Genomic DNA, 21,024 nt, shown 5'->3' with positions numbered 1-21,024 from the left:
TGTATGTACCTAGGTCATAATCTATCATACTTACGGTACCAAATGACCTATGCAGTCAAGTAGTACACCTACCTACTCGCTCTCGTTCTCTCTACCTACTTGTGTGTGTCTGTCTGTCTGTCTGTAAGTCCTTTACTTAGGTACGCACAAGTGAGTGCGATGATGCGTTTGACCATCATCTGCACGTGCACACTGCACGACCATCGGCCACCAGTCACCAGCCAGCCATCTCACAACACCGGCTGATGACTGCCTTCATGTGATGCCGCCGAGACACCGGTGTGTCCTACGACCGTTCATCTTCGACACGTCAAAAGTCCATCCGCACCCGCTTGCCGCGCCCGCAGCCGCCACCCGCCGGGAGCGCCTTCTCTTCGCCTTCACCGTGGACGTCCGCCTCACCGCCACCGTCGACACACGCCGAGATAAACGCCCACAAATCAGACCACGTACGAGCTCCTCAACGCCGTCTCCACATTTAACGCGCCGCACGCGCCAACCCGCCGTACGCAAGCGTCCAACCATTAGCCCGCCCGCCCGACAAACGTATACACTACACATATATCGTATAAAAACAGTACACTGACATTGTTTTTTATTTAAAAAAATCATCATCATTCGACCATGGTTAGTGAAAACTTGGAACACATCAACTCGGAAAACGTCTCGAGGCACGCGGTCTGTCTGTGCGGCAATGCTCGAAATACGTGTCTCGAAATTTTGCTAGTGGCGACATCGTACGGTCGTTTTACGAACTACACTCCTTACTTGTTACTTACGTGTTACCTCAACCTCAATCAACTCAATCGAAATGGCTGACACCGCTGTTGCATCCGACGCGCCCGCGCCCACCACCCCCGCGAAGAAGCCGAAGGCATCCGCAGCAGCCAAGAAGCCGAAAGCGAAGCCCACGCACCCGAAGACCTCCGAGATGGTCAACAAGGCCATCAAGGACCTGAAGGAGCGCAGCGGCTCGTCTCTGCAGGCGATTAAGAAGTACATCGCCGCGTCTTACAAGGTCGACGCTGAAAAGCTCGCGCCTTTCATCAGAAAGTACCTGAAGAGCGCCGTCGAGTCCGGCGCGCTGATCCAGACCAAGGGCAAGGGTGCGTCCGGTTCGTTCAAGCTCGAGTCGAAAACTTCCGCAGCCAAGAAGCCAGCAGGCGCCGCCAAACCGGCCAAGAAGGCTGCCGCCGCTAAGAAGCCCGCCAAGAAGGCCGTCGCTGCGTCCTCCGCCGCCGCCAAGAAGAAGTCCGCCTCCGCTTCACCGTCTAAGCCCAAGTCTGCGGCTGCCACAAAGGACAAGAAAGCCGCCGCCGCTAAAAAGAAGCCCGCCGCGAAGGCGAAAATCGCCACACCCTCAAAGGCTAAAAGCGCCGCACCCAAGGCAAAGAAGACCGCCAAGCCGCCGACTAAGAAGCCGAAGGCGCCCAAACCGAAGAAGGCTGCCGCTCCCAAGGCGAAGCCCGCAGCTAAGAAGTCCTCCGCCGCCGGCAAGAAGTAAGCCGACGACGGTTTTTGTTGTGTTGCTTGCCGCCGCCGCCGCCGCAGTGACTACACGAAGCCATCGAACGTGCGCCATCGTGTTCGCACCGTATGTCGTCGGCACCGTTGGTGGTGTTGTTGTTGCGCTGTTGTATCATCTACTCGATACGCACGCACACGCACACAATGGGCGACTGACTACACTCGGACGACGAACACACGAGCCACGGTCGGTGAGTGCGCTAATACCGCACAACAAAAAGCCCTTTTCAGGGCTAACAAACAATTCGAGAAAACCAAATTGTTCTCTATTGTACTTTACTACGACGATTGTGTACTTACCTACGCCACGACGCAGGTAGGTACTAGGTACAAAATATATTAAATTAGGATAAGTACCTACCTACTTGTATGAAACTAATGTTGTAAGTACATAGGCCTCACCTGCCTGACTACTCTATACTATTGAAAACGAATTAAAAATCGGAGCGGAGCGTTTCATATAAGTACCTAAATACAAATAATATGTAAGGTGACATACATCATGCTTACAAAAATATTATACGCACATACATACCTAAGTAACTAAAATTCCCTCTAGCGACGGAACACTATTAGGTACCTACCTACGTAGGTATATTGAAAATGAAAATAACTTAAAAATCCCTGGGATCGAAACCTAGAGGTAGGTGCGACGACGAGCAAAGCGAGGAGGAGCGGTTAGGTGCACATGTTCGTTAAAAACTAAAGCGGAGCGCAGCGGAGCGGAGCGGAGCGTTTCATGTATAGTATGTAAAATACAAATTAGGTACATGTAAGGTAAGTAAGTACCTATACCGTATAAGTACCTACCATACAATACACCTGAGATACAGAATATGTCGAATTGTTATTTTATATTCAGTATTGTATATATCGTACTTAATATCAAAATAACCTTGTTAGTACCCATTATAAGTAATAGTAGACATATAAAATTAAAAAAAAAAAAGCACACAAGCTAACAAAAGTTAGTACACGAGCGATTTGTGACTACTCGACGCTTGTATCACCGTACACGACACCACCCGTTGATATATATATAGAGGGTCGCCGGTTGAGTAAGATACATTTCAACTCGTGAATTCGCTCGCTGCACACGTCGGCGCGCGCTCCATCTTCTGTCTCGCTCTATCAAGAAACAAACCAACAACCATGTCTGGCCGCGGCAAGGGAGGCAAGGTTAAGGGAAAGGCAAAGTCCCGTTCAAACCGTGCTGGACTCCAGTTCCCCGTCGGTCGTATCCACAGGCTGCTGCGCAAGGGTAACTACGCCGAGCGTGTCGGTGCCGGTGCGCCCGTTTACCTGGCGGCCGTCATGGAGTACCTGGCCGCTGAAGTTCTCGAGTTGGCCGGTAACGCCGCCCGTGACAACAAGAAGACCAGAATCATCCCGAGACACTTGCAGCTGGCCATCCGCAACGACGAGGAGCTGAACAAGCTGCTCTCCGGCGTGACCATCGCCCAGGGTGGTGTGCTGCCTAACATCCAGGCCGTGCTTCTGCCCAAGAAGACCGAGAAGAAGGCTTAAATCGAGTCGTCGTTCATCGGACACGCCACACTCCGCTGCTCGTGAGCTTTCACATGCACACGTCAGCGGCAAAACGGCCCTTTTCAGGGCCACAATATTATTCATGATTATTAAACACTGTTTCAACAAGACTTTACACGAACGATACATAACATTATATTAGGACTATGTAGGCATTTATATTTAGCTAGCTAGCTAGCTAGACAGACAATTCAATAATATACTACTACCTAGGTACCTGAATGTCTAATGAACTTACGATAATTACTTAAATGAAAATGAGTAAGTAAGCTTACACGTAACTTATTCGTGTTACTACGATTATATGATGTAATAAGAAATAATTTCATTACTAAGTACCTACCTAATTAGGTACTAACTTAAGTACTTACTTGCATATATTATTTTAATACTGTTAGTAGTAGATCTAACCTCCTACATACCTACTTATGTATGGTATCCTGGTAAAATAATGATTTATGAACTAAGTATTCATGTTTCAATGTTATAGATGGGTAGTTTAAGTTATGTAGCGCGATTTTCAAAGTCATAAAAATATATTATATTACTTAGGTACAGTTTACTTACTTAAATCATAATTGTAAAAATAATATACTTAAGTACCTACTTATATACCTACCAGGAGACTAAAAATAAGTAGGAGAGTTTTTTTTTTTAATTTTATGGTAAGTAATTGCGTTCATCATTAAACATAATAATAATACCTAATATATCTATTAAGTACATACCTAATATATGTAATAAGTATAGATTAACATCGTATCGGTTGTTATACTTAATAATTAAGTAATAAGTAAGTATATTACTGCTATTTTCATCTGGGGAATTATACCATAAACGTAAAAATATTATAACGAAAATGAACGCGTGCATCGATTCTGCCGTCACCGCCGCCGCCGCCGCCGCCGCCGCGTCGCTCGCTGTATACAGAATGCCGCAACGCGATTGGTCGAATGACGCGTCTGACTCATAACGAGCGCCCCTCGCCGCGCGCTCGTAATAAAATCCGACCGTCGGCCCGGTTTCAGGTATTACGAGCTAAACACTCGCAACGTTCGCATCTCCGGTTTTGAATCCAGTTTGAAGCCACCATGCCACCCAAGACTAGCGGCAAGGCCGCCAAGAAGTCCGGCAAAGCCCAGAAGAACATCTCCAAGTCGGACAAGAAAAAGAAGAAGCACAAGAGGAAGGAGAGCTACGCCATCTACATCTACAAGGTGTTGAAGCAGGTCCACCCCGACACCGGTATCTCCTCGAAGGCCATGTCAATCATGAACTCGTTCGTGAACGACATCTTCGAGCGTATCGCCGCGGAAGCGTCTCGTCTCGCCCACTACAACAAGCGTTCGACGATCACCTCCAGGGAGGTGCAGACCTCCGTGAGGCTCCTGCTGCCCGGTGAGCTCGCCAAGCACGCCGTCAGTGAAGGTACCAAGGCGGTCACCAAGTACACCTCGTCCAAGTGAGGTGTGTGCCCCCAAACATAGCGGTGTACGGTGCCACTATGTTGTGCCTACCACCGAAACAAACGGCCCTTTTCAGGGCCACAAATATTTTCTGATGATTTACGATTGTTTCAATACTTACATACAAAAACGATTACTTACTTATATATCATAATATAAGATGATGTCAATATATAATATGTATATTGATGGTTACACTTACTTACTTGTGTTTACACACACTGTGGTAGGTACTCGCTACACTTAGGTAACGTATTAATGTGAAATATTAGGCATAATGTAAGTACTTATCTATGTAGGTACTAGGTACATACACGGACGGAGGAGCTGCGACGACGTGTTCACTGCACACGACGACGACGGATGGATTTGTATGAGTGACCCTGGAAAGGAAGAAACAAAAACGGACGTTTAGTTAAATAAAATTAAAATGTGAAAGAATGCGTGCCTACTCATTTCAGTGCACTGTATTATACTTACTTAATCTAAGTAAGCAAGTACCTACCTACATACATAATCGATAATGTTGTTTATTCTACTCTACATACTTGTGGCTTTTTAAATAAGTACATTTTCGGCAAAATACCATGGCATTATATTATTATTATTATTGATGTGACAACTTACATTTGGTTTGACATATAAGTAAGTACTTACCTACCTAAGTACTTATACAAAATTAAATACTTAAGTAAGTACTCTTACTTACAATGAATTCGTCTAGTTTGCGTTCTGGAATCTCTTATTATTTAGGTAATTAAGTACTTTACTTACTTACTAGGATTATTGTTTTCGTACCTATAAATAAGTAGGTACTTATAATTATTATATAAGTAGGTATGTTTCCCAGTCATTATGATTATACTAGGTAGGTACATACATACTTGCTTGCTTGCTTGCTTACTTACCTACCTACCTACCTAGATGTGTTATTTACAGTCCATTTAAACATAAGTAAGTACTTACTCACGTCTTGTCGTTGGGAGTGACTAGGTAGGTACCTACCTACTTACTTATGTTGAAAACATTAAATTTTAGAACATACCTAAATACTTAACTATGTACCTACCTACATAATAACATTTAAGTATAAGTATTCTTGTGATATATGCTTTTAATAAGGTGTTCATTATATATATTAAGTACTTATTATTTATATTATTTACATACTTAGGTATTTTTTTTTTTTTTAATTATATACCTAAGTAGGTACCTATACACTTACCTACTTATGCATGAGAAGGATGAAATAGATACTTACTAAGTACTTACATACTCAATAACGTAAGGATAAATTATTAGCCCGTACGTATGAGCCGAGCGGAGCGGTACCCCTCGCCCCGCGCGCCTCGACTTCGCCTTACCCCGCCGCGGAGACCGTACCGCTACTATAAATATAGCTGCACGAAACGCGATGGTTTTTATTCGTCCCCTTCTGTTCATCGCGCGCGCCCGTCGCTACGCTACGATACAACAATGGCCCGTACCAAGCAGACTGCCCGCAAGTCCACCGGAGGCAAAGCGCCCCGCAAGCAGCTCGCAACTAAGGCTGCTCGTAAGAGTGCGCCCGCCACCGGAGGTGTGAAGAAGCCCCATCGTTACAGGCCCGGTACCGTCGCTCTTCGTGAGATCCGTCGTTACCAGAAGAGCACTGAGCTTCTGATCCGCAAGCTGCCGTTCCAGCGTCTCGTGCGTGAGATCGCGCAAGACTTCAAGACTGACCTGCGTTTCCAGAGCTCCGCCGTTATGGCCCTCCAGGAGGCCAGCGAGGCGTACCTCGTCGGTCTTTTCGAAGACACTAACCTGTGCGCCATCCACGCGAAGCGTGTCACCATCATGCCGAAAGACATCCAGCTCGCTCGCCGTATCCGCGGTGAACGTGCTTAAGCGGTGGCTGCATCGTGCATTACGCGCACCTCGTTCGCTGTAACAAAACGGCCCTTTTCAGGGCCACAAAACATTCATTATTATACGCATTGTTTCTTTAAACTAAGACGAAGACGATTACTTACTCTTACTTGAGTACTTTTATCTTCGTATCTAAGTAGGTACTTACATAAGTAATTAACTAAATACATTTCTTACACCTTTTTTATGCAGTACTAGTACCTAGGTAGGTACGTACTTACTTTCGTATAAGTAGGTACAGTTTACCTATACATAAATAAATAACACACATAATAGCCTAACAAGAAAACCAATCACTAAGTAAGTACTACATAGTTTCTTTTGTGAACAACGGAGGGCGCCACATGCATGATTCAAGCAGATTACAAACTTATTTTGATTAACTGAGCACTGTTTTCACATTTAAAAATCAAAAAACTATGTAGGTACCACATCTATTCTAATCTACATAGATAGGTAGGTAGTTAAGTACTTACTTACATATTAAATTATAATAATGTTACTTACAAACGTGTTGTTGGCAAATCCTGTAGGAGCGGTACAATTACTCCAATGTAAAACACAGACACTTGTCACAGTCACCCACCACTAAGTTTTTTTCACTACTTTCTACCAAAACACAATTCACATTTCACGATAATTAAATAATTACGTATTTTTGTTCTTTTCAACACTCGCTAGCAACAGACAATGGCGCCGCAAGATGGCGGCGGCGGAAGCGTATTTATTACAATGTATGCACCTAGGTAAATACCTACCTAGACCTACTAATAATACAACTAGGTCTATCTAATTTACTCAAAAATCACTAAAAATGTTGTAGGTACGTATTATTAAGTAATAACTGAAGTATTTTATTTTTACTAAGTAGGTAGGTAGGTACTTATTTTAAATTTTGATATTGACAATTCAAATTATTGTGAATCATTGTTCATGAGAAAAAGTTAGTGGTAGGTAAATAGGTACCTAACCTAGGTAACAAGTGTGTGTGTGTTTAAGATTGGTGCTCCCTCCCTGAAGTAAGTCAGTAAAAAATAAAATATAAGTACTTAGGTAATACATAAGTAGGTACATATGTATAAAAATAAAATGTTGCGTAAGTAAATAGGTAAGTACCTATATATTATACTCTACGTTATGGTGGCAAAAGTTTTAAGTACCTACCTACCTAGGTAGGTTAGTATAAATTTCTGTAATTTGTGTCTGCTTGTTGAATGATTGTATTTAAGTAGGTACTTACTTATTTGTTTTGCATAGGTACATACATACATTTACATACATAGGTACATATTTACTTACTAGAATTGTAATTGTAATAGGTACCTACATACATACTTAGGTACCTCCTTACCATGAATAAAACTTACTTACTTACTTAACTAACTAGGTAAGTACCTAAATCTCGTCTCGTCTCGATGTCGTAATAATGTATTTATATATATAATAAACATAAATATTTAAATATTCAGACAATATAGGTAATAACTTAATATTGAAATTAATAAGAGTACAAAATCGTGTACGACACTATACTCATTCTGACCCGCTCTATCTCGCGCATCGCATCGCTTCGTCTCTGTCTGCGGCCCCGCGCCCCTTCGCTTTCCCGCTTCTCGTCCGCCGACGATATATATATCGCGCGGTGGGCCTGAATTTTTAGACAACGCTCCGGCTCCGTCGTGCGCACGCAGTTTGATCAAGAGAAAGCAGCAACAGCAAGTTCAAGATGACCGGCCGTGGAAAGGGAGGAAAGGGATTGGGAAAAGGAGGAGCGAAGCGACACAGGAAGGTTCTTCGTGATAACATCCAGGGTATCACAAAGCCGGCCATCCGTCGTCTGGCACGCCGAGGCGGTGTCAAACGTATCTCCGGTCTGATCTACGAGGAGACTCGTGGTGTGCTGAAGGTGTTCCTAGAGAACGTGATCCGTGACGCCGTCACGTACACCGAGCACGCCAAGAGGAAGACCGTCACCGCCATGGACGTCGTCTACGCGCTGAAACGTCAGGGACGCACCCTGTACGGTTTCGGCGGTTAAGTCGCTCGCACCGCACCGCGGCGCGCACATCGTGTTCCGCAGCCGATACGGCTACGAGGATACCGTGTAACCAACAAAAAGGCCCTTTTCAGGGCCGCAAATTGTTCTTGTTTTACGTATAGTTTCTTCAAACTGGCAACAACGATTCATAATACCTATACTGACAATAATTATATTATTATTTATATGCATCATCATACACCTAGGTACATTATGCTTGCGTATTTACATTTACACACTGGCAGCAAAAGTACCTACCCACTTATTCTTACTTATATAGGTACCTATGAAAAATATTGGTCAGAAAAAGCGTGCGAAGCTTATAAAAGAATATATGTATGTATATAGATTTATGGGTAGGTACTTAAGTAGGTACCTACGCTATTAGTCCTCAAGAGACGACTAATAAGTACTTATAATATTTTAGTTTACCTAAATACCTCCCAAAAGACGTGGTAGGTAGGTATAATAGGTACTTACCTTTACGGTGCAATGCAACCACACGTTCGTTTTACCACGTTCATCTGCTTAGTAACCTACTACTACCTAATTAATTTTAAGTAAGTAAGCAGGTAGGTACTTACAGATGAAACTTTTTATCACACATTAATGTATTTGTACTTACTTTTTTTTTAAAGTATTCATGTTTTTCTTGACATGGGACGACATACATAAATACTTACCTCGACTCGTGAATGAACACGAACATTGTTAGTCGTACTTACACGGTGTTCGTATTCTGCGTTTGCAGTTTTATATACTTAAGTAAGTACCTACCTACCGAATACTCTTGTGTACCTATGTATTTAGTATTTAGGCGCATATTATGTATGTACCTAGGTCATAATCTATCATACTTACGGTACCAAATGACCTATGCAGTCAAGTAGTACACCTACCTACTCGCTCTCGTTCTCTCTACCTACTTGTGTGTGTCTGTCTGTCTGTCTGTAAGTCCTTTACTTAGGTACGCACAAGTGAGTGCGATGATGCGTTTGACCATCATCTGCACGTGCACACTGCACGACCATCGGCCACCAGTCACCAGCCAGCCATCTCACAACACCGGCTGATGACTGCCTTCATGTGATGCCGCCGAGACACCGGTGTGTCCTACGACCGTTCATCTTCGACACGTCAAAAGTCCATCCGCACCCGCTTGCCGCGCCCGCAGCCGCCACCCGCCGGGAGCGCCTTCTCTTCGCCTTCACCGTGGACGTCCGCCTCACCGCCACCGTCGACACACGCCGAGATAAACGCCCACAAATCAGACCACGTACGAGCTCCTCAACGCCGTCTCCACATTTAACGCGCCGCACGCGCCAACCCGCCGTACGCAAGCGTCCAACCATTAGCCCGCCCGCCCGACAAACGTATACACTACACATATATCGTATAAAAACAGTACACTGACATTGTTTTTTATTTAAAAAAATCATCATCATTCGACCATGGTTAGTGAAAACTTGGAACACATCAACTCGGAAAACGTCTCGAGGCACGCGGTCTGTCTGTGCGGCAATGCTCGAAATACGTGTCTCGAAATTTTGCTAGTGGCGACATCGTACGGTCGTTTTACGAACTACACTCCTTACTTGTTACTTACGTGTTACCTCAACCTCAATCAACTCAATCGAAATGGCTGACACCGCTGTTGCATCCGACGCGCCCGCGCCCACCACCCCCGCGAAGAAGCCGAAGGCATCCGCAGCAGCCAAGAAGCCGAAAGCGAAGCCCACGCACCCGAAGACCTCCGAGATGGTCAACAAGGCCATCAAGGACCTGAAGGAGCGCAGCGGCTCGTCTCTGCAGGCGATTAAGAAGTACATCGCCGCGTCTTACAAGGTCGACGCTGAAAAGCTCGCGCCTTTCATCAGAAAGTACCTGAAGAGCGCCGTCGAGTCCGGCGCGCTGATCCAGACCAAGGGCAAGGGTGCGTCCGGTTCGTTCAAGCTCGAGTCGAAAACTTCCGCAGCCAAGAAGCCAGCAGGCGCCGCCAAACCGGCCAAGAAGGCTGCCGCCGCTAAGAAGCCCGCCAAGAAGGCCGTCGCTGCGTCCTCCGCCGCCGCCAAGAAGAAGTCCGCCTCCGCTTCACCGTCTAAGCCCAAGTCTGCGGCTGCCACAAAGGACAAGAAAGCCGCCGCCGCTAAAAAGAAGCCCGCCGCGAAGGCGAAAATCGCCACACCCTCAAAGGCTAAAAGCGCCGCACCCAAGGCAAAGAAGACCGCCAAGCCGCCGACTAAGAAGCCGAAGGCGCCCAAACCGAAGAAGGCTGCCGCTCCCAAGGCGAAGCCCGCAGCTAAGAAGTCCTCCGCCGCCGGCAAGAAGTAAGCCGACGACGGTTTTTGTTGTGTTGCTTGCCGCCGCCGCCGCCGCAGTGACTACACGAAGCCATCGAACGTGCGCCATCGTGTTCGCACCGTATGTCGTCGGCACCGTTGGTGGTGTTGTTGTTGCGCTGTTGTATCATCTACTCGATACGCACGCACACGCACACAATGGGCGACTGACTACACTCGGACGACGAACACACGAGCCACGGTCGGTGAGTGCGCTAATACCGCACAACAAAAAGCCCTTTTCAGGGCTAACAAACAATTCGAGAAAACCAAATTGTTCTCTATTGTACTTTACTACGACGATTGTGTACTTACCTACGCCACGACGCAGGTAGGTACTAGGTACAAAATATATTAAATTAGGATAAGTACCTACCTACTTGTATGAAACTAATGTTGTAAGTACATAGGCCTCACCTGCCTGACTACTCTATACTATTGAAAACGAATTAAAAATCGGAGCGGAGCGTTTCATATAAGTACCTAAATACAAATAATATGTAAGGTGACATACATCATGCTTACAAAAATATTATACGCACATACATACCTAAGTAACTAAAATTCCCTCTAGCGACGGAACACTATTAGGTACCTACCTACGTAGGTATATTGAAAATGAAAATAACTTAAAAATCCCTGGGATCGAAACCTAGAGGTAGGTGCGACGACGAGCAAAGCGAGGAGGAGCGGTTAGGTGCACATGTTCGTTAAAAACTAAAGCGGAGCGCAGCGGAGCGGAGCGGAGCGTTTCATGTATAGTATGTAAAATACAAATTAGGTACATGTAAGGTAAGTAAGTACCTATACCGTATAAGTACCTACCATACAATACACCTGAGATACAGAATATGTCGAATTGTTATTTTATATTCAGTATTGTATATATCGTACTTAATATCAAAATAACCTTGTTAGTACCCATTATAAGTAATAGTAGACATATAAAATTAAAAAAAAAAAAGCACACAAGCTAACAAAAGTTAGTACACGAGCGATTTGTGACTACTCGACGCTTGTATCACCGTACACGACACCACCCGTTGATATATATATAGAGGGTCGCCGGTTGAGTAAGATACATTTCAACTCGTGAATTCGCTCGCTGCACACGTCGGCGCGCGCTCCATCTTCTGTCTCGCTCTATCAAGAAACAAACCAACAACCATGTCTGGCCGCGGCAAGGGAGGCAAGGTTAAGGGAAAGGCAAAGTCCCGTTCAAACCGTGCTGGACTCCAGTTCCCCGTCGGTCGTATCCACAGGCTGCTGCGCAAGGGTAACTACGCCGAGCGTGTCGGTGCCGGTGCGCCCGTTTACCTGGCGGCCGTCATGGAGTACCTGGCCGCTGAAGTTCTCGAGTTGGCCGGTAACGCCGCCCGTGACAACAAGAAGACCAGAATCATCCCGAGACACTTGCAGCTGGCCATCCGCAACGACGAGGAGCTGAACAAGCTGCTCTCCGGCGTGACCATCGCCCAGGGTGGTGTGCTGCCTAACATCCAGGCCGTGCTTCTGCCCAAGAAGACCGAGAAGAAGGCTTAAATCGAGTCGTCGTTCATCGGACACGCCACACTCCGCTGCTCGTGAGCTTTCACATGCACACGTCAGCGGCAAAACGGCCCTTTTCAGGGCCACAATATTATTCATGATTATTAAACACTGTTTCAACAAGACTTTACACGAACGATACATAACATTATATTAGGACTATGTAGGCATTTATATTTAGCTAGCTAGCTAGCTAGACAGACAATTCAATTAGGAGTGGGTCGTCTCTGTATTTTTCGATAACGAGTGTCGTCTCGTGTTTCTGTGTCGAAAACCTGTTTCCAAAGCAGTGTCGTGTAGCACTGGTTTGATGACTGGCTAGCTTTGTTCGTCTATTTTTTCTTTATATGGCTGGCGCCAAGCGGGCGCAGAGCGCGGGTAAACACAAAACCAAAGGGGTCACTGTGGTGTGAATTTTATTTTTAATAACTGACATAAAAGAGGTGTTGTAATTTTTCCAACTATACTATTAGATAATAAATATTTACACCCTGTATACATAAATATAGGTAACTCAAAACAATAATAAGTGTTGAGCAAATTAAAGTAGGCGAGTCCAAGTCCAATACAAACACAGTCCAGATAGTTCTACATTGCTCAAATAACTCGACAATGCTTTGACAATGATAACACGTTGATCAAAACCAATGTTAATAACACTTTTCCCCGCAATATCTAATTTTGTTTGCTGCCGCAGAAAAAAAGCAAAACCGCCATTACAGAGAGTGGCTTCGTTCACCCATCTTGTCGCTGCGTTCAGTTGCGTGACGTCACTTCCGTCTCCGCTCGCCGTAGATTGCGTTCCGAAATCGATAAATGCTGCCAGCCGAAATCTCGGAACAATGACAGCCGTGCTTTTTGGTAGGAATAAAATATTTTTGCCAACATAAGACAGTATAGTGCCACAAACTTATCTGTTCCGGTGAGAGCGAAGTAAATTGATCCATATCTCAGTACTCTATGAATTGTATATTGATATAGATTAGATGGGTTTATTAATACCGCAAGAGCGAATTAACAATACGAGCAAACTTTAAATCTTATAGAATTAAGAAATATTACACATTTATGTGAGCTGTCACCGGAACAGATAAGTTTGTGGCACTGTAGGTGATATTCCCTCTTAGCGTAGATAACACTAACTAATTAATCATAATGTTCAATTCTGAATTATAATAATATGCAGATTTATGCATACGCGCAATACGCACCAAACATTTTTTATGTAATGACGCTTGACAACAAACAATCATAAGTAAAAAACCTCAAAATTCATTCACCCACATAAACACAAAACATATAAATTATTATTATTCCAAAACGCAGCTCAAGTGCAACTAATCCTTAACTATTTAACAATAAATATCATTTCCGGCTTCCGCATCCTCACGCGCATCACGAAATAATATGCATTTTTTTCTCTAGCAAAAGCCTTATTTTGTCATTATATTACCGTCTTTATTGCATTAACATAAAGTTCAAGAGAATTTGAAATAGATAAGTTTGTTTGTGTGCGTGCAAGCACAACGCGACTAGGATAACCATTTAGAAATTTGGAAAGTCCTAGCAAAAAGCCGGACATTTGAATGAACCATTATTAGTTAGGTACGGTAACGCTAAGTTTGATTATTTTGAAACTAATTTTGTTTCGAAGATACAATTTTAGGTTTGTAGTTTGTTTGCTATATAATATTTATTTTATTTTATTGTTTGACCGTATACGATGATTTCTAAAGAAGATTTTGAATCTGTCTAAGTTTTTAGATGAATGAGAAGACGACAAAATTTTTAGACTTGTTTGATATTTAAGCCAAAAAATCCATAGTAAAAAAATCTAGGAATCCGAATAAATCTGGACGAATGGTAACCCTACACGCGACGCGAGATGAGACACGAGGCGGGTTGTTTAATAACATGGCATTAACATCTTTATTGTGATTAAGATAAAGGTCAAATTCATATGATGATATGAATATTTTCGAAAGGCCGAAAGGTACTTCGTCTTGAAAATGAAGTTTGATTTTAATGTTATGAGCATAAAGTTCATATTAGGATACGAAATGTAGGGCATTATCTCGTGAACGTGAACAGTCCAGTGTCGTCGTCTTGTTATCAAACCAGTGCCAGATTTTTGCAATTCAATATCCGTCTTTATCTTTATAGAGATAAAGTTTATATTTGAATGATGCGTTACACCGGTCTTCCGGCACTGGTTATTGTTTCATGCAATTTCCATCTTTATTGATACAAGATAAAGTTCATATTTATTTTCTATGATTGCGAACAAGTGCCAATGTCGTCGTCTGAACCATATTGTAGTGTTAGACTGTTTAGTGCTTTAACGTTACCGTCGCGCGTCGCGTCGCCAGTGCCAGCCGTCTCACGTCGCGCCGTCTCATGGCGCACCGTCTCTTACTTGGCACGGGTTTAATGACGAGACTTCTTTTACCGGAATCGGAAAACGGTGCATCCGTTCCAGGCAGTGAAACGGTATTTTGAAACGGTGCGTCTTTGGAACGCTCACTCCTAAATTCAATAATATACTACTACCTAGGTACCTGAATGTCTAATGAACTTACGATAATTACTTAAATGAAAATGAGTAAGTAAGCTTACACGTAACTTATTCGTGTTACTACGATTATATGATGTAATAAGAAATAATTTCATTACTAAGTACCTACCTAATTAGGTACTAACTTAAGTACTTACTTGCATATATTATTTTAATACTGTTAGTAGTAGATCTAACCTCCTACATACCTACTTATGTATGGTATCCTGGTAAAATAATGATTTATGAACTAAGTATTCATGTTTCAATGTTATAGATGGGTAGTTTAAGTTATGTAGCGCGATTTTCAAAGTCATAAAAATATATTATATTACTTAGGTACAGTTTACTTACTTAAATCATAATTGTAAAAATAATATACTTAAGTACCTACTTATATACCTACCAGGAGACTAAAAATAAGTAGGAGAGTTTTTTTTTTTAATTTTATGGTAAGTAATTGCGTTCATCATTAAACATAATAATAATACCTAATATATCTATTAAGTACATACCTAATATATGTAATAAGTATAGATTAACATCGTATCGGTTGTTATACTTAATAATTAAGTAATAAGTAAGTATATTACTGCTATTTTCATCTGGGGAATTATACCATAAACGTAAAAATATTATAACGAAAATGAACGCGTGCATCGATTCTGCCGTCACCGCCGCCGCCGCCGCCGCCGCCGCGTCGCTCGCTGTATACAGAATGCCGCAACGCGATTGGTCGAATGACGCGTCTGACTCATAACGAGCGCCCCTCGCCGCGCGCTCGTAATAAAATCCGACCGTCGGCCCGGTTTCAGGTATTACGAGCTAAACACTCGCAACGTTCGCATCTCCGGTTTTGAATCCAGTTTGAAGCCACCATGCCACCCAAGACTAGCGGCAAGGCCGCCAAGAAGTCCGGCAAAGCCCAGAAGAACATCTCCAAGTCGGACAAGAAAAAGAAGAAGCACAAGAGGAAGGAGAGCTACGCCATCTACATCTACAAGGTGTTGAAGCAGGTCCACCCCGACACCGGTATCTCCTCGAAGGCCATGTCAATCATGAACTCGTTCGTGAACGACATCTTCGAGCGTATCGCCGCGGAAGCGTCTCGTCTCGCCCACTACAACAAGCGTTCGACGATCACCTCCAGGGAGGTGCAGACCTCCGTGAGGCTCCTGCTGCCCGGTGAGCTCGCCAAGCACGCCGTCAGTGAAGGTACCAAGGCGGTCACCAAGTACACCTCGTCCAAGTGAGGTGTGTGCCCCCAAACATAGCGGTGTACGGTGCCACTATGTTGTGCCTACCACCGAAACAAACGGCCCTTTTCAGGGCCACAAATATTTTCTGATGATTTACGATTGTTTCAATACTTACATACAAAAACGATTACTTACTTATATATCATAATATAAGATGATGTCAATATATAATATGTATATTGATGGTTACACTTACTTACTTGTGTTTACACACACTGTGGTAGGTACTCGCTACACTTAGGTAACGTATTAATGTGAAATATTAGGCATAATGTAAGTACTTATCTATGTAGGTACTAGGTACATACACGGACGGAGGAGCTGCGACGACGTGTTCACTGCACACGACGACGACGGATGGATTTGTATGAGTGACCCTGGAAAGGAAGAAACAAAAACGGACGTTTAGTTAAATAAAATTAAAATGTGAAAGAATGCGTGCCTACTCATTTCAGTGCACTGTATTATACTTACTTAATCTAAGTAAGCAAGTACCTACCTACATACATAATCGATAATGTTGTTTATTCTACTCTACATACTTGTGGCTTTTTAAATAAGTACATTTTCGGCAAAATACCATGGCATTATATTATTATTATTATTGATGTGACAACTTACATTTGGTTTGACATATAAGTAAGTACTTACCTACCTAAGTACTTATACAAAATTAAATACTTAAGTAAGTACTCTTACTTACAATGAATTCGTCTAGTTTGCGTTCTGGAATCTCTTATTATTTAGGTAATTAAGTACTTTACTTACTTACTAGGATTATTGTTTTCGTACCTATAAATAAGTAGGTACTTATAATTATTATATAAGTAGGTATGTTTCCCAGTCATTATGATTATACTAGGTAGGTACATACATACTTGCTTGCTTGCTTGCTTACTTACCTACCTACCTACCTAGATGTGTTATTTACAGTCCATTTAAACATAAGTAAGTACTTACTCACGTCTTGTCGTTGGGAGTGACTAGGTAGGTACCTACCTACTTACTTATGTTGAAAACATTAAATTTTAGAACATACCTAAATACTTAACTATGTACCTACCTACATAATAACATTTAAGTATAAGTATTCTTGTGATATATGCTTTTAATAAGGTGTTCATTATATATATTAAGTACTTATTATTTATATTATTTACATACTTAGGTATTTTTTTTTTTTTTAATTATATACCTAAGTAGGTACCTATACACTTACCTACTTATGCATGAGAAGGATGAAATAGATACTTACTAAGTACTTACATACTCAATAACGTAAGGATAAATTATTAGCCCGTACGTATGAGCCGAGCGGAGCGGTACCCCTCGCCCCGCGCGCCTCGACTTCGCCTTACCCCGCCGCGGAGACCGTACCGCTACTATAAATATAGCTGCACGAAACGCGATGGTTTTTATTCGTCCCCTTCTGTTCATCGCGCGCGCCCGTCGCTACGCTACGATACAACAATGGCCCGTACCAAGCAGACTGCCCGCAAGTCCACCGGAGGCAAAGCGCCCCGCAAGCAGCTCGCAACTAAGGCTGCTCGTAAGAGTGCGCCCGCCACCGGAGGTGTGAAGAAGCCCCATCGTTACAGGCCCGGTACCGTCGCTCTTCGTGAGATCCGTCGTTACCAGAAGAGCACTGAGCTTCTGATCCGCAAGCTGCCGTTCCAGCGTCTCGTGCGTGAGATCGCGCAAGACTTCAAGACTGACCTGCGTTTCCAGAGCTCCGCCGTTATGGCCCTCCAGGAGGCCAGCGAGGCGTACCTCGTCGGTCTTTTCGAAGACACTAACCTGTGCGCCATCCACGCGAAGCGTGTCACCATCATGCCGAAAGACATCCAGCTCGCTCGCCGTATCCGCGGTGAACGTGCTTAAGCGGTGGCTGCATCGTGCATTACGCGCACCTCGTTCGCTGTAACAAAACGGCCCTTTTCAGGGCCACAAAACATTCATTATTATACGCATTGTTTCTTTAAACTAAGACGAAGACGATTACTTACTCTTACTTGAGTACTTTTATCTTCGTATCTAAGTAGGTACTTACATAAGTAATTAACTAAATACATTTCTTACACCTTTTTTATGCAGTACTAGTACCTAGGTAGGTACGTACTTACTTTCGTATAAGTAGGTACAGTTTACCTATACATAAATAAATAACACACATAATAGCCTAACAAGAAAACCAATCACTAAGTAAGTACTACATAGTTTCTTTTGTGAACAATGGAGGGCGCCACATGCATGATTCAAGCAGATTACAAACTTATTTTGATTAACTGAGCACTGTTTTCACATTTAAAAATCAAAAAACTATGTAGGTACCACATCTATTCTAATCTACATAGATAGGTAGGTAGTTAAGTACTTACTTACATATTAAATTATAATAATGTTACTTACAAACGTGTTGTTGGCAAATCCTGTAGGAGCGGTACAATTACTCCAATGTAAAACACACACACTTGTCACAGTCACCCACCACTAAGTTTTTTTCACTACTTTCTACCAAAACACAATTCACATTTCACGATAATTAAATAATTACGTATTTTTGTTCTTTTCAACACTCGCTAGCAACAGACAATGGCGCCGCAAGATGGCGGCGGCGGAAGCGTATTTATTACAATGTATGCACCTAGGTAAATACCTACCTAGACCTACTAATAATACAACTAGGTCTATCTAATTTACTCAAAAATCACTAAAAATGTTGTAGGTACGTATTATTAAGTAATAACTGAAGTATTTTATTTTTACTAAGTAGGTAGGTAGGTACTTATTTTAAATTTTGATATTGACAATTCAAATTATTGTGAATCATTGTTCATGAGAAAAAGTTAGTGGTAGGTAAATAGGTACCTAACCTAGGTAACAAGTGTGTGTGTGTTTAAGATTGGTGCTCCCTCCCTGAAGTAAGTCAGTAAAAAATAAAATATAAGTACTTAGGTAATACATAAGTAGGTACATATGTATAAAAATAAAATGTTGCGTAAGTAAATAGGTAAGTACCTATATATTATACTCTACGTTATGGTGGCAAAAGTTTTAAGTACCTACCTACCTAGGTAGGTTAGTATAAATTTCTGTAATTTGTGTCTGCTTGTTGAATGATTGTATTTAAGTAGGTACTTACTTATTTGTTTTGCATAGGTACATACATACATTTACATACATAGGTACATATTTACTTACTAGAATTGTAATTGTAATAGGTACCTACATACATACTTAGGTACCTCCTTACCATGAATAAAACTTACTTACTTACTTAACTAACTAGGTAAGTACCTAAATCTCGTCTCGTCTCGATGTCGTAATAATGTATTTATATATATAATAAACATAAATATTTAAATATTCAGACAATATAGGTAATAACTTAATATTGAAATTAATAAGAGTACAAAATCGTGTACGACACTATACTCATTCTGACCCGCTCTATCTCGCGCATCGCATCGCTTCGTCTCTGTCTGCGGCCCCGCGCCCCTTCGCTTTCCCGCTTCTCGTCCGCCGACGATATATATATCGCGCGGTGGGCCTGAATTTTTAGACAACGCTCCGGCTCCGTCGTGCGCACGCAGTTTGATCAAGAGAAAGCAGCAACAGCAAGTTCAAGATGACCGGCCGTGGAAAGGGAGGAAAGGGATTGGGAAAAGGAGGAGCGAAGCGACACAGGAAGGTTCTTCGTGATAACATCCAGGGTATCACAAAGCCGGCCATCCGTCGTCTGGCACGCCGAGGCGGTGTCAAACGTATCTCCGGTCTGATCTACGAGGAGACTCGTGGTGTGCTGAAGGTGTTCCTAGAGAACGTGATCCGTGACGCCGTCACGTACACCGAGCACGCCAAGAGGAAGACCGTCACCGCCATGGACGTCGTCTACGCGCTGAAACGTCAGGGACGCACCCTGTACGGTTTCGGCGGTTAAGTCGCTCGCACCGCACCGCGCACATCGTGTTCCGCAGCCGATACGGCTACGAGGATACCGTGTAACCAACAAAAAGGCCCTTTTCAGGGCCGCAAATTGTTCTTGTTTTACGTATAGTTTCTTCAAACTGGCAACAACGATTCATAATACCTATACTGACAATAATTATATTATTATTTATATGCATCATCATACACCTAGGTACATTATGCTTGCGTATTTACATTTACACACTGGCAGCAAAAGTACCTACCCACTTATTCTTACTTATATAGGTACCTATGAAAAATATTGGTCAGAAAAAGCGTGCGAAGCTTATAAAAGAATATATGTATGTATATAGATTTATGGGTAGGTACTTAAGTAGGTACCTACGCTATTAGTCCTCAAGAGACGACTAATAAGTACTTATAATATTTTAGTTTACCTAAATACCTCCCAAAAGACGTGGTAGGTAGGTATAATAGGTACTTACCTTTACGGTGCAATGCAACCACACGTTCGTTTTACCACGTTCATCTGCTTAGTAACCTACTACTACCTAATTATATTTAAGTAAGTAAGTAGGTAGGTACTTACAGATGAAACTTTTTATCACACATTAATGTATTTGTACTTACTTTTTTTTAAGTATTCATGTTTTTCTTGACATGGGACGACATACATAAATACTTACCTCGACTCGTGAATGAACACGAACATTGTTAGTCGTACTTACACGGTGTTCGTATTCTGCGTTTGCAGTTTTATATACTTAAGTAAGTACCTACCTACCGAATACTCTTGTGTACCTATGTATTTAGTATTTAGGCGCATATTATGTATGTACCTAGGTCATAATCTATCATACTTACGGTACCAAATGACCTATGCAGTCAAGTAGTACACCTACCTACT

At 42.6% G+C, this 21,024-nt stretch overlaps 8 protein-coding genes across 8 annotated transcripts; all 8 read left to right on the top strand.

Annotated features, from left to right (window-relative positions):
* Window positions 1–727: 727 nt before the first annotated feature.
* On the top strand, window positions 728–1,887 carry LOC125490524 (histone H1B-like). The gene has a single exon (XM_048630019.1). The coding sequence runs from the start codon at window positions 812–814 to the stop codon at window positions 1,502–1,504; it is 693 nt and encodes a 230-aa protein (XP_048485976.1). The 5' UTR covers window positions 728–811; the 3' UTR covers window positions 1,505–1,887.
* Window positions 1,888–2,578: 691 nt separating this feature from the next.
* LOC119691987 (histone H2A) lies at window positions 2,579–3,149 on the top strand. The gene has a single exon (XM_038111205.2). The coding sequence runs from the start codon at window positions 2,680–2,682 to the stop codon at window positions 3,052–3,054; it is 375 nt and encodes a 124-aa protein (XP_037967133.1). The 5' UTR covers window positions 2,579–2,679; the 3' UTR covers window positions 3,055–3,149.
* Window positions 3,150–4,093: 944 nt separating this feature from the next.
* LOC119694541 (histone H2B) lies at window positions 4,094–4,626 on the top strand. Its single transcript, XM_038121035.2, has one exon. The coding sequence runs from the start codon at window positions 4,167–4,169 to the stop codon at window positions 4,539–4,541; it is 375 nt and encodes a 124-aa protein (XP_037976963.1). The 5' UTR covers window positions 4,094–4,166; the 3' UTR covers window positions 4,542–4,626.
* A 3,469-nt stretch (window positions 4,627–8,095) lies between these two features.
* LOC125490541 (histone H4) lies at window positions 8,096–8,654 on the top strand. Its single transcript, XM_048630041.1, has one exon. It carries the CDS (start codon window positions 8,176–8,178, stop codon window positions 8,485–8,487), a length of 312 nt encoding a protein of 103 aa, XP_048485998.1. The 5' UTR covers window positions 8,096–8,175; the 3' UTR covers window positions 8,488–8,654.
* A 1,387-nt stretch (window positions 8,655–10,041) lies between these two features.
* Window positions 10,042–11,201, top strand: LOC125490525 (histone H1B-like). Its single transcript, XM_048630020.1, has one exon. It carries the CDS (start codon window positions 10,126–10,128, stop codon window positions 10,816–10,818), a length of 693 nt encoding a protein of 230 aa, XP_048485977.1. The 5' UTR covers window positions 10,042–10,125; the 3' UTR covers window positions 10,819–11,201.
* Window positions 11,202–11,892: 691 nt separating this feature from the next.
* On the top strand, window positions 11,893–12,463 carry LOC125490536 (histone H2A). The gene has a single exon (XM_048630034.1). The coding sequence runs from the start codon at window positions 11,994–11,996 to the stop codon at window positions 12,366–12,368; it is 375 nt and encodes a 124-aa protein (XP_048485991.1). The 5' UTR covers window positions 11,893–11,993; the 3' UTR covers window positions 12,369–12,463.
* Window positions 12,464–15,733: 3,270 nt separating this feature from the next.
* On the top strand, window positions 15,734–16,266 carry LOC125490533 (histone H2B). Its single transcript, XM_048630029.1, has one exon. It carries the CDS (start codon window positions 15,807–15,809, stop codon window positions 16,179–16,181), a length of 375 nt encoding a protein of 124 aa, XP_048485986.1. The 5' UTR covers window positions 15,734–15,806; the 3' UTR covers window positions 16,182–16,266.
* A 3,471-nt stretch (window positions 16,267–19,737) lies between these two features.
* On the top strand, window positions 19,738–20,223 carry LOC105397484 (histone H4). Its single transcript, XM_011569509.2, has one exon. The coding sequence runs from the start codon at window positions 19,816–19,818 to the stop codon at window positions 20,125–20,127; it is 312 nt and encodes a 103-aa protein (XP_011567811.1). The 5' UTR covers window positions 19,738–19,815; the 3' UTR covers window positions 20,128–20,223.
* The last annotated feature ends 801 nt before the right edge of the window (window positions 20,224–21,024 follow it).

The sequence above is a fragment of the Plutella xylostella genome, chromosome 24, assembly GCF_932276165.1.
Source record: "Plutella xylostella chromosome 24, ilPluXylo3.1, whole genome shotgun sequence".
Taxonomy (NCBI): domain Eukaryota; kingdom Metazoa; phylum Arthropoda; class Insecta; order Lepidoptera; family Plutellidae; genus Plutella; species Plutella xylostella.
Note: the sequence above shows the minus strand (reverse complement) of the source record. Positions and strands in the feature narration are given on the sequence as shown.